General features: G+C 35.6%; 2 protein-coding genes across 9 annotated transcripts in view; one reads left to right on the top strand and one right to left on the bottom strand.

The window, feature by feature from the left end:
- Positions 1-13,908, top strand: part of ZBTB20 (zinc finger and BTB domain containing 20) — an 820,737-nt gene that overhangs the window by 115,561 nt on the left and 691,268 nt on the right. The window lies entirely within an intron of this gene.
- LOC111166056 (large ribosomal subunit protein uL6-like) lies at positions 12,440-13,217 on the bottom strand. Its single transcript, XM_022557355.3, is given in 3 exon segments — positions 12,440-12,961; positions 12,964-13,067; positions 13,157-13,217. Coding segments are annotated over 3 exon segments (576 nt in total). The 5' UTR covers positions 13,203-13,217; the 3' UTR covers positions 12,440-12,535.

Here is a 13,908-nt window from a genome sequence, read left to right as displayed (position 1 = left end):
ACATTAAGTATATCAAAAGGATCATACACCATGAGCACGTGGGATTTATCCCAGGGATGCAAGAATTTTTCAATATCTGCAAGTCAATCAATATGATACACCACATTAAGAAATTGAAGAATAAAAACCATATGATTATTTTAACAGATGCAGAAAAAGCTTTTGACCAAATTCAACATTGATTTATGATGAAAACTCTCCAGAAAGTGGGCATAGAGGGAACATACCTCAACATAATAAAGGTCATATATGACAAACCCAGAGCTAACGTCATGCTCTGCGGTGAAAAGCTGTTCATCCATTCTTTCTCCTGAGTTCATGAACGTCTTTATGATCATTACCTTGAACTCTTTATCAGGTAGATTGCTTATATCTACTTCACTTAGTTCTTCTTCTGGAGTTTTGTTTTGTTCCTTCATTTGGAATATATTCCTCTGTCTCCTCATTTTTCCTAATTCTCTGTGTTTACTTCCTGGTATTCAGTAAGTTAGTTACATTTCCTGATGTTGTAAATGTGGCCTTGTGTAGGAGATGTCCTAGGGGACCCAGCAGCACACTCCTCTCTGGTCACCAGAGCTATGTGCTCTAGGGATGCTCCCTGTGTGGCTTTCATGGGCCTTTTTGTTGTGGTGGGGTCATCTACTGTGGAAGCGCTGGTAGGCAGTGTGGCACCCAACCTAGTTGGCTGCCAGGCCCTGCCACCTGCAGTGGCTGCCAGCTCAGTGTGGGTCAGGCTGGGTCCCAGTGTGCTGGCTGTGGGGTTTCACTGGGTCAGGGCTAATGCTGGTCTGCTAGTGGGCATGGCCAGGTCCCAGCACATCTGGCTCTGGGGCTGGTGCCAGCCTACTGGTGGGTGGTTCCAGGTCCCAGGCTGCTGGCTACAGAGCCAGGGGGCCAAGGGTTGGTGGCAGCTTGCTGGTGGACAGGTAAGCCCCCAGCACTAACAAGCTAAAGGAAGGACTCCAGAATTATACTTGCCAGAACCAGTATCTTTATGGTAGAAAGGGCTAGGTCCCCATAGGGAATCCCAATTGCCTCCTCCTCTCTGGGAGGCTCTCCAGTATCAGCAAGTTTTTCTGACCTAGGCTCCTTTCAAATTATTGCCTCTGTGCTGGAACTCATAGCATGTGAAATTTTGTACACACCTTTTAAGAGCAGAGTCTTTGTTTCGTACAGCCCTCTTTCTTTCCTGTACTCAAGCTCTATGACAAAGTCAGACATTCTGGGGCCTCAGTGCAAAACTCACAGACTGAGGAGGCCAATGTGGGTCTCAGACCCCTCACTTCTTGGGGAGAACCTCTGCAATTGTGATTATCCTCCCATTTGTGGGGCTCCTACTCAGGGATGTGGATCTTGACTATACCTCCTCTCTGCCTATCCTACTAATCTTGTTGTGGTTCCTTCTTTATATCTTCTGTTATGGAAAATCTTTTCTGCCCCTCTTCAGGTTGTTCTTTTAGATGGTTGCTCTTTTAGTAGCTGTAATTTTGATGTGCCTGTGTGAAGAGGTAACCTTAGGGTCTTTCTACTGTGTCATCTTAGCCACACCAGCATTGGTATGTTTTAAAAAGTTCATTGATTCTTATGGATAGCCATGATTGGGTATTACTGACATAGATAATGGCCAAAGTAATTTCATTTTTTTGCAGAATTTTAATAGCCATTAAAGTCCACAAACTACTATTATTTGACTTAGCTGTCTGTTTTTAAAAATTATTTTAAAAAATTTTAGTGTTTATTTCACCTTCAGGTTACCCAGGTAATAGGACTGAGCCACATTAGGCTTTAACTTCACATTTAAGGTCTGAAGCTTGGAGAAAAGTATGTGTGACACCTAGAAACAAAATGATTTACTGCTTACCTCTGTAAATCAAAATCAGTGCTGTGGATTAAGTGATTTGTTTTTCTCACTCGGAAATAAAAGAGGGTAGAAGTAGGCTAACTGGCAGCAACATGCCAATGTTTAGTCTTATATGATTTGAAACCTCTTGGAGAGTAAATCCTGAAAATAGGACTTATAAATTCAAGGAAGTAGAAATAATAGAGGATGAAGAAAGAGACACAGAAAATGTAAAGTAAAACTATACCTCAAAACTGCTCTTATGTAGTTGATGAACTTTTTCTTGGCTCCAGCTACCTTTTTATAATTCATTTATGGAAGTTATAAACTCTTTCAGAGAATATATTTTCAGGGTTAAACTATTTTTTTAAGTTATCACATATGAAATTTGCTGATTCATTCTGGTATCATATAAATTATAAGTCAAGATTTGAAATATTGTCAACATGAGACTTTATGAGTAAAAACAATATCTCCAGGGTAAAGCAAGGAAATGGATGTATATTTCTAGAAAGATGTAGTGAAAATCTGGAAAAATCAGAATTTCTAGAGATAGAAGTTACTGAAAAATTTTCAAATGACATATCTTTAGGTAATTATTTTCTCCCTTTGTGTTAAATCAAAAAGTTAGATCTAACTTTGGATTACAACACTTATGATCAAAGGTATTAGTCCCTATTGTTTGCATAACTTTCTTTTTAGTTTGGTTGCAGAAATGTAGTATGATGATAAAGTATGAGAAATATGTAGCTTCTTTTTTTTTTTTTTTTTTTTTTTTTTTTGCGGTACGCAGGCCCCTCACTGCTGTGGCCTCTCCCGTTGCGGAGCACAGGCTCCGGACGCGCAGGCTCAGTGGCCATGGCTCACGGACCCAGCCGCTCCGCGGCATGTGGGATCTTCCCGGGCCGGGGCACGAACCCGTGTCCCCTGCACTGGCAGGCAGACTCTCAACCACTGCGCCACCAGGGAAGCCCTGTAGCTTCTTGATGTAGATCTCATGAACATTTTTCAAATTTGCAAAAAAGTTACCTCTCACTTATAGAATAAACTCTGAGAAAAGAAAAACTTTTTATTGTCATAATCTAGGATGAGTTATTATAGATAGTCCCTTAGAAAATAGAGGAAACCCTTCTGTACTACTAAATATACGATTTCACTATTAAGTATTCAAATTTTTGTGCCTATTTTTAAAGGTATGATGATGCAGGGCAGGCAGAACTGATTTCTCCATAAGGAGTATATAGCCACTTGAAATTTTTTAGGACCTAAGTTACAAATCATTTCTGTGTGACTTGTCAATCATGTCATCAATAAATTATCAACTCCAACCAAAAAAAATGTAAAGAATTTCTTCAATGTAAATTTCCTGGTGGACTTAAATATTGGTCATCATTTTCTTTGGCATGAAAATTCTTCCAAAATAATTCTCAGAAAAGGGTGCAATCCAATGTATACTATTTGCATTCTCTTTTTCTCTATTTTCCATAGAATTGCATAGAGTCATTTGGTTCTGTCATCTCCTTATCTTAACTTTGTCCTAGTTCTGCAACTGTTTTCAGTTGTGAAACATGACAAAGTGAACCAAGGACTGGACTTATAATCAGAAACTAGAGGTTTGGCTTTGACACTATCATTTATTAACTGTAACATAAACTGAGCATGTAATCTAATTTATATGAGCCTGTTTCATTCCTGCTAAAATGAGAATAGTAATGTTTGTTGATATAGTCATGATGGGTAACAAGAGAGAGAGGAGACATGATGAATACAAAATGGTTTACAAATTTTAGGGGGTGTACACATGTATTTATTATTGTTTCAAAATAAATGACAACTACTGCAAGAGAAATTTAAAAGCCCAATGAACTCAAGGTTGTACTTTTAATTTGATCTAGATATCTTTATCCTCCTTGAGTTAAATGCCTTTTCCCCTTTATGTGTCAGCATGGGCTTTAACTCTTTAAAAGTGCTTATTCCCTTTACAGTAATATACTTCATACCAGTCAGTCCAAATAAGATTCATTCTTTTTTTTTTTTTTTTTTTTTTTGCGGTACGCGGGCCTCTCACCGCTGTGGCCTCTCCAGTTGCGGAGCACAGGCTCCAGACGCGCAGGCTCAGCGGCCATGGCTCACGGGCCCAGCCGCTCCGCGGCATGTGGGATCTTCCCACATGTGGGTTCCCACAAGAACCCGTGTCCCCTGCATCGGCAGGCGGGCTCTCAACCACTGCGCCACCAGGGAAGCCCAAGATTCATTCTTTTAATGGAACTTTTGACTAAGGAATTATATAAGTCAAAAATAGAGGCTCAGAAATAATAACTGATATTATAAATAATTGGGCACTCGATTCTGCCATCTGGTGCCTATTAACTTACCCTTGCTAATGCCAGTATTTGGAGAATTCAACTCCCCCTGAAATATGTTTCAAAGAAAAATATATATATGAAAGAAACGAATTTCTTACACTGTCACTCATAAATTTTTTTAAATGCAAATCTGATCATGACACCCTTCTACCTGGACACATCTTCTTTTTGTGCTCAAGGTAAACATAAATCCTTATATTGTCCTCAGGTATTTAACCACAAACTACTTCATCAATCTTATTTTCATTATCTCCTCACTACATGTCTTACACTTAGCTTTACCAAATATTTTGCCATTTCTCCTAAACACATCATGTACTTCCATTCCTCAGGAACATGATGCTTCCTCTGCCTAAAATGTCATTCTCTTCTCTTATTACCTAGTGAAATTCTAGTAATTTTTTAAAAGTCCAGCTCAAATATCAATTCCTCTGTGAAGTCTTGCCTGATTCTCCAGGGAAGGTTAAACATTTCAGTATGCTCTCAGAGCACATGCTTCTAGAATAAGACCCAATACTCTATAAAATGACAGTTTGTGTGTGTGTCTACTTATTCCAACAGATTGTAAGCAGAGGCTCTATCTTGTTCTCTCTTTTTGTCTGCCACCTTGCAGTCTCTGGCACATATCAGGCTCTGAATAAATAGTTGCTGAATGAATGATTCAGTCAGGGAGTCATTTCGCACTTTGTCAGGCCATACTACTTGAAGTAAAAAATCATCGAAGACGTGGATGGACCTAGAGACTGTCATACAGAGTGAAGTAAGTCAGAAAGAGAAAAACAAATATTGTATGTTAACGCATATATGTGGAATCTGAAAAAAATTGGTATAGATGATCTTATTTACAAAACAGAAATAGAGACGCAGATGTAGAGAACCAACGTATGGATACCAAGGGAGAAAGAGGGAGAGGTGGGATAAATTGGGAGATTGGGATTGACATATATACACTATTGATACTATGTATAAAATAGATAACTAATGAAAACCCACTGTATAGCACAGGGAACTCTACTCAGTTCTCTGTGGTGACCTAAATGAGAAGGAAATCCAAAAAAGAGGGAATATTTGTATACATATAGCTGATTCACTTTGCTGTACAGTAGAAACTAACACAACATTGTAAAGCAACTATACTCCTATAAAAAAATGTTTAGAAATAAAAAAATCAGCAACAGCTTTTGAAAAGCAATCACCATTGCACAGACTACTTATTAAATGGGAAAAGAACAACTTTTTAATATTTTGCTAATAAAAATCAGACAATAGTAAATTGATAACTGCAGATTTCAGGCACCATGAGAAAAACATCCATGGCTCAGCAAGATTAAATATTTCAGTTCTTTGCTTTGAGAAGAATCATAGAATCATATGGTAAAATTGCTGTTAAGGGTAATCTAGTCCAACTCCCCACATTGTGAACAGACACCTCCAGTTTCCATATTCTCATTAATATCTCAGGTGAGATATCATATTATGTGTGAGCAATTCTTAAGAAGTTCTTATTTACTTTGAGTTGAAATCTATATCTAGTATTCTCAACCCATTATTTTAGTATATCCCTTGAGGCCATGCAGAGTAAACCTAATATGAAGTTTTCAAATATTTGAAACCTTTCTTATTCTAGTTATTCCCCCAATCCCATAAGTAGTAACATGCAATTCCCTTGATTCTTTCAACTATCTCTTGTCTGTTAGGATTCTAGTCTTGCACCATTTTTGTCCCCTTTCTTTGAATATTATAGTAGTTCTGGGTCACTCTGTATCACAACATTGATCATGTCATCTGATCATTGTTGACGAGAGTGGGAATGTTATCGCTCTCATTCTAGATACTGTTATTCCATTAGCACTGTTTAAGATTTAATCTGATTTTTTAAAAATGTTCATGTCACACAGTTGACTCATTGACCTTACTGGAGATACTATCTCTTTCTATCTAAGGATACAGTAACAGTTCACTGAGATATTATCTAATAATAATGTTAGAGAAGGAGCCAAGTAATCATCAGTAAAGAAGGAGAAAAAATTAAACAAAAGGGCAAAAATTGTGTGAATTAAATATAGACACCATGCACTGGCTAAAAACTATTGAAAATATTATGCTAAAATGCTAAATTTTTAGATTTTGCCACTTTCATATTGCAGACATATTAAGCAAAGTATTTAGTAGTTTTTAGAACTACAGTATAATTTAAATTTTAGTGTTTTTAGCATTTCCATTGAATATAGCACAACAATGTTAATAATTTATAAAAGCATATATTTTTTATGGAATTTGTGACTTCTTTAAGTTTGGATACATTCTTTATATTTAGAGATAAACTTGTTTCAGGAAAATATACCTTTAATTTTATAATAAAAATTCAAGGAAAAATATGATTGATATAGCAAAAAATATCTTAAGAAAACTTCCCTGGCATAAGTTTAGTCCAGTAAACAAGTAATGCATGTTATTTTCACTTCTTACTTTCTTGAATACTTAGGAATTTACTAAGTATGTGCAGTATATTTACTGATGTGACTGGTTGTGTTTCATCTATTTGTTTGTAATTTTTAACTTTCTGTTTAGATTTTAAACCCTATAAGGCCAAGTCAGTGTTCTTCTTGTGTTGTATTTCTTCTTGTGCTCTTTTAGTGTTTTATGGTGTTATTATGTACTCAAGGAACAAGCTTTGTCATTGAAGATTGGTTTGTGAGTGCTTGCTTTCCTCTCTTCACAAATGCATTTTGGATTAATGTGTATTGGTTAACCTCCTTGCAAACTTATATAGATTTTCCTTGTAGGTCTTTGAAACTGTGACATTTATCATCATATGTAGGCTTTAGATTGGAAGTTTAATCCTGAAAAGCTGCTTATTTCTTTTTTATACATTTGACTATAGCTTAGTCATGTGTGACTACGTAGATGGTAGTGGCACCTGTGTGAAACTTCACTGTTAGAATATGGCTAAATTTTCTATGGTTAGGATAACTGAGTTAATTATTTAATCACAATTTTCAACTCATTTGCACTGTTTAGAAATTAAAATGAAATTCTGTACATTAAAATAATAAAGAATAAATGTTTCTAGTGGTTATTTTTATTTAAAAAATAGCACTCAAAGCAAAATTTAAAGGAATAGCCATATCTAGGTTCAGTTATGTGTTTTTTATACTAATCTCCTGTCAATCACTGCTTAAAACCCCTTCCCACCGCAGATTAAGTCATCCAGTATATTCATACTTCTACTCAAAGCCTGCTAGCTCTTATGTGTCTCAGCTCCAATTGCTTTTTAGAATAGTTTAGATTCAGGTATTTTGTAAGAGGATTTTTGTTTTAAACTACCAACTATATCTAAGTTTTGAAAGTCCTATTTACTTAGTTAAAATTCATGACTTTGGATAGATGTAGGTTTGACAACTACACTACTCTGTGTTTGTGACTTTGGTCAGTTTTCTTAATCTCATGGTCTTTGTTTCTAAACTAGGTGGATCTCATCAGATTGTTAAGGAAAGAATTGTGATATTTTATGAAGAATGCTGAATATTGTGCTTGTCATTAGTAAGAGCTCAGTAAATAATAATTATCATAACTTATTATCATTATCCTATCAGTTTTCTCTGTATCACCCATTTGAGTTAGTAACTTCCCTCTCTCTTAAAGATGGTCCTGAATGTAGCTCTCGCTTCATTGTAAAACTAATTTCATTCCTTCAGGAATGAAACTGAGTTTTATTTTGGATTGCTTCCTGCTAATCTTAGGGAATATTCTTGGTTTACTTTTTGTACCTTCATGGTAAGTTCTTTGAGGGATTAGAGTTCTTTCAAAGGATTATTTTTTCATTCTCTTTGCCAAATTAGAAAAAGAAAGTCATACTATTTCTTCAGCCCAATGCCTAGCAGGGTGATTTCCCCATTAATATTTTGTTTGTTCTTTTTTGGAGGGTCAAGGGCAAGTAAAAAGTTACAAAGCTCTCCCACCACTTTTACCCCTTTTATTTTTATTGTGGTAAAATAAACATAATATTTACCATCTTCAACCATTTTTAACTGGCACTTATATTGCTTTGCAACCGTCACCACCACTCATCTCAAGAACTTTTTTGATTTTGAAAAATTGAAACTATACACATTAAATAAAAACTCCGTATTCTCCTGTCTCCCTCCATCCCCTGGAAACCATCATTCTACTTTCTGACTCTGACTTTGACTTCTCTAAGCACCTCAAATAAGTGGAATCATTTGTATTTGTCTTTTTTTGCTTGGCTTATTTCACCTAGCATAATATCCTCAAGGTTCACCCATGTTGTAGCATATGTGAGAATTTCCCTCCTTTTTAAGGCTAATATTGCACTGTATGTGTATATTACATTTTGCTTATTCATTCATCCATCCATGGACGCTTGGGTTTCTCCTATGTTTTAGCTATTGTGAATAATGCTATTATGAACATGGGTGTACAAATACCTCTTTGAGACCTGGCTTTCAGTTGTTTTTAGTATATACTCAGAAATGGAATTGCCGGATCATATGGTAATTCTGTTTTTAGCTTTTGGAGGAACTGCCATGTGGTTTTCCACAGTGGCTGTAACATTTTACATTCCCACCAATTGTGTACAAGTGTTCTACATTCTCCACATCCTGTCAACACTTGTTATTTTCTGGAGGGTTTTGTTTTGTTTTGTTTGTTTTTATAGTAGTCATCCTAATGAGTACGGGGTAGTATCTCATAGTAGTTTTGATTTGTATTTCCCTAATAATTAGTGATGTTGAGCATCTTTTCATAGGTTAATTGGCTATTTGTATATCTTCTTTTGAGAAATGTCTATTCAAGTGTTTTGCCTATTTTTGAATCAGGGTGTTTGTTTATTTGTTGTTGTTGAGTTTTAGATGTTCTTTGTGTATTCTTGATATCAATCACTTATCAGATATATGATTTGCAAATGTTTACTCCTATATGTTCCTTTTTTACACTGTTGATAGTGTCTTTTGATGCACAGATTAAAAAAAAATTATTAAGTCCAATTTGTCTACTTTTTCTTTTGTTGCCTGTGCCTTTGGTGTCATATCCAAGAAACCATTGCTAAATTCAGTGTTGTCAAGCTTTTATGCTATGTTTTCTTCTAATGTTTTATAGTTTTAGGTCTTGCATTTAGGTCATGGATCCATTTTGAGTAATTTTTGTATATGGTGTTAGGTAAGGGTCCAATTTCATTCTTTTGTATAGAGATATCCAGTTTTCCTAGCACCATTTGTTGAAAACACTGTCTTTCCTATTGAATGGTCTTGGCACTCTTAATAAAAATCATGTGACCATAATATGTGAGGATTTATTTCTGGACTCTAGTCTATTATATGGTTCTATATGTCTTTCTTTATGTTCTACCACACTGTTTTGAATACTATAACTTTTTAGTAAGTTTTGAAATCAGGAGATATGAGTCCTCCAGCTTCATTCTTCTTTTTCAGGATTGTTTTGGCTATTCAGGAATATTGTGTGCTTGTCTTTTACCCCATAATTGTTTTTGTATGATGAATAACATGTGATTTTTATACATCAAACATCTGCACTTCTATCCCCAGCAAATATTCTAAAATATTTATGCAACTCGTTCTTTTTTTGTTTTGTTTTGTTTTTGCGGTACGTGGGCCTCTCACTGTTGTGGCGTCTCCCATTGTGGAGCACAGGCTTCAGGCGCGCAGGCTCAGGGGCCATCACGGGCCCAGCCGCTCCGCGGCATGTGGGATCTTCCCAGACCGGGGCACGAACCCGTGTCCCCTGCGTCGGCAGGCGGACTCTCAACTACTGCGCCACCAGGGAAGCCCAGCAACTTGTTCTTTTTTGTAGCTACTATATAACTTATCTCTCCTGTCTCTTCCCCCCTCCCCATATCTACATACTTTCCTTTCCCCATTACTCAGGTTTAAAAAAATCACAGGTTTCTTTAAAGACCTATAATATTTCTTCATAATATCCAATCATATCACTCATTCAACCAATAATTTATTGTGTGCTTACTGTCAAAGCAGTTTTATAGAAAGAACTCAATCTGGACCTTATTACATAAAACATGCTATTATTTTGCCTTTTATTTCACATGAAAAATACTATAAAATATATTTTTAAAAGGATTAGGACCACCAAATAGGCCCAGGAAGTCATGATTCTTACCACTGGTTAATTTAACTCATTTAAAACAATTGAATTTTCCCACTTCTCTTGAAAGCTCAAAGGGAGACAATTTTGTCTTGATAGTATGACACTAACTTATCTTTTGATAAATATGTTAAATGCAACCAGTCTGATGTATTCAGGGTTGGATACCATGCCCTAATTTTTGTTGACTAGTGACCTCTAAAACTTATTACATTTGAGCCCACTTAATATCAAATCACCTAATGGAAGCACATTTCTTTCTACCAAATCATTTTGTACTAATTCAGTACAATTTTGCCCATTTAATATCAATTGACACTAAACGATTTCCTGTGCAATGTCAATTGAAAATCACTGATTTCCTGCTAATACAGCACTTAGTGTCAATTTCTGTGTGCAGCAAAAGCATTTTTTCAATTAACTACACCATATAATTTTTTGTTTTTAGTTGTTTTCATGTCCTGTAAGACAATAGTTTTGTAAAACAAAGACATAAGAAGGAGAAAAAGATTACTTTCTTCCTTGGCATTTAATAATTTAAATATAATGATTTTATTTCTAACCTATAGGAAGTCAATAGCTTATTGGAAAACTTTGGAATATATCAAGCAATGTTGCAGTAAATTTGCATTAGCAGTAAATAGTACTGTGTGTTTTGGGACATTGTATATACTAGGCTATATGTAGAAAAATGTTTTGACTAACAAATTCTTACTAGTACCTCCTCTCGTGATTTATCTCAAGAAGACCTATTATTGAATAGAGATGAGGTCATTTAAATATCCTCTTATTAGAAAAATGAGGCAATATTACCTTCACTAATTCATGAAAATTTAGAAAGATTCATGGCCTAGCGCAGCTAGGTTAACACAGATGAAGCTGTTCTTCTGATGAGATAATAGCAGGTTTACTCAGCAAGTGCGAGTATTTCTGTGTTACTCAGTATATATCTCCCATTTTGGATGGTGATGGGGAAGGAAGGAAATTGGAGTTGACTTGCTCTGTCCTAGAGAATAAGGAAGAGATGTATATAAAAACATAGAAAATTATTCAAAGCTATAAATAAAATAAGTATATATTGAAAGTTTATTCAAATACTAAGCTATTTAGCCAAATACATAATAAGATACCTAATTAGAATAGGGCATGGTCTCTTCCTGTAATAGAGGTCAACATCTGATGAGAGAGAAAGTATTCACAAATGAGAAATAATTAAATAACAATAAACTTTAAGTGATAAATTGTGGGACACAGTCTGTAAGTGGTGTATTTCTTTAGATTTTTTAAAAGATCAATATGTACTGAAGGTGCTCTAGGGTGAATCATTGAGTTCTATACTGAAGGAAGCTTCTGGTCTGTCTTGGCAAGAAGGACAGAATAAACTCTCATTAAGTAGATAAGTTTTTTTTTTTTTTCTTTCAGCCTTTTTATACTGTTTGATCCTTCTTATACTGTTTGACTCCCAATTGACATTAGCTCTATTTTTGAATAATCCTGATTAAAAGAGATTTCAGCAATATTTCAAAATCATATTTTTCGAATGTGTGGTACATGTTAGTTACAGTGATAGACACTGGGAATAAGAGAGAAGTAAATATAGTCCTTTCTCTTGAGGAACTTCACTCATAGGAGTGGAATGATATATGCACACACAGATATTAATATTATGTAATAATAACTTGATGGTATGCAACAGCATGCTACTGGTAAACAAAGGAAGGCACCTATTGCAGCCTGGAAATTCAGGGAAAACTTCTTGGTGTCTGTAGAGATATAGGAAATGATCCTTAAAAAATGAATAGGAGATGACTAGATGAGGGAGGGAATATCTCTTGGGTCAGAGGGAACTGCGTGAGTAAAAGCATGGAGATTATAAACATGGTGTGTGTGGGAAGCCATTATACCCAAACAAACATATATGTTACAAAGTTGGGATCATAACATATATACTGTTTTGTAACATTTTCTTCATTTAATAGCATACACTGATCATTTTTTCCAAGATTTTTAATTATTTTCACAGGACTTTAAAAATATTGCTACATGGTATTCTGTCACATGTTGCAAATAGTTTTTTGTGAATTTATTATTTGACTTTTTTTTTTCCAAGTCAAAAGAGCTTTTATTCATTTTTAAAATATCACATATGAGCCTGGCCTCTTGCGGTTTCTGTAACTGGATCACTCAGATCTTATTCATCAGCCTGCTGAACTGTTCCTTTTTCAGAAACATAGACACCATCCAAAAATTTTCTGATATCCTTGTATTTTACTGTTGTGGCTTGCTGAATCAAAGCAGCTGAATTTGACACAAGTTCAATGTCATTTCCTTCAAGAATCAACTCATCTTTCTGGGCTTGAGATACTGAACAAGCAACACCTGGCCTCATCCGAACCCTGCGGATGTATTTTTCACCCAAAAAATTTCGGATTTCAACAAGAGAACCATTCTCCTGAATAACAACGTTGATGGGGAAGTGAGCATACACAGACCTCATCTTGTAACGGAAGCCCAGTGTAACACCCTTGATCATGTTCTGTACATGACTACAGATAGTGCGAACAGTGGCCAGTTCCTTCCTATTCCCCCACCATTTGTCAACCCGGAGCCTCTTTTTTTCTTCCCAAGGAGACTGAGTTCTACATTTATGTGATTAAAGCCCCTCCGCAGGGTGCCTCTGGGGCCCTTCACAATAACTGTGCGTCCCTTCAGAGTAATGTCGACTAGGAGAGAACGTATTCGTGAGGTCTCGGAACAAGGTATAGAGCGTGTAGTAAAGATGTAAGAAAAATGCAAGCACCAAGTCTCGTACCATTTTCTGGAATGTCGACAGTCTGATTGCTGAGAATGGTCTTCATTCTCGCAGTAGATGCAGCAAAGAGCTATTATTTGACTTTTAATGTTGTTTGTTTTTGCTATATAGAACTTTTCATTTTTTATACGTTCAAATCTACTATTTTTTTAAAAACCTGCTATATTTTCCTAATGGCTTCTGCCTTCGCTCTTATGCTTAGAAAGACCTCTCCCACTTAGATTAAAAATCCTCCTATATTTGCTTCTAGTTCTTTTATGGTTTCATTGTTTACATATAACTCTTTAAACCATCTGGAATTTTATTTTGATATACAGTGTGAGATAGGCTCTAAATTTACTCTGTTCTAAATATTTAACCAGTTGTCCCAGCACCATCAATTGAAAAATCTATGTTTTCCCCGTTGATTTGAAATGCATTATTTATCATATGCTAAATACTTAATTTACAAATGGGTTTGTTTCATGCCTTTCTATTCCATTTCCAGCCTTTCTATTTTTTCTCTTCAGTTCTTTCAGTTTCTGTATTCTTTACTTGGACTATGCTATTTTAACAGTTGTGGCTTTTACAATTACAGTTTAAACCTGTTAATGAGAGTCCCCTTTTATTATTTTTTCATTTTATAAAATTATTGACTATTTTCATCCAGTAATTTCTTCCATAAGAACTTTAGAATAACTTAATCATGGTCCCTGCCCCCCACCCCCCTACACCTCCTGCCCAACTTTCAATTTCATTGGACTTCTAATAGG

This window comes from Delphinapterus leucas, chromosome 4, assembly GCF_059928025.1.
Source record: "Delphinapterus leucas isolate spDelLeu-1000000601 "Yukka" chromosome 4, BTC_Dleu_Yukka2, whole genome shotgun sequence".
In the NCBI taxonomy this organism is placed as follows: Eukaryota; Metazoa; Chordata; class Mammalia; order Artiodactyla; family Monodontidae; genus Delphinapterus; species Delphinapterus leucas.
Note: the sequence above shows the minus strand (reverse complement) of the source record. Positions and strands in the feature narration are given on the sequence as shown.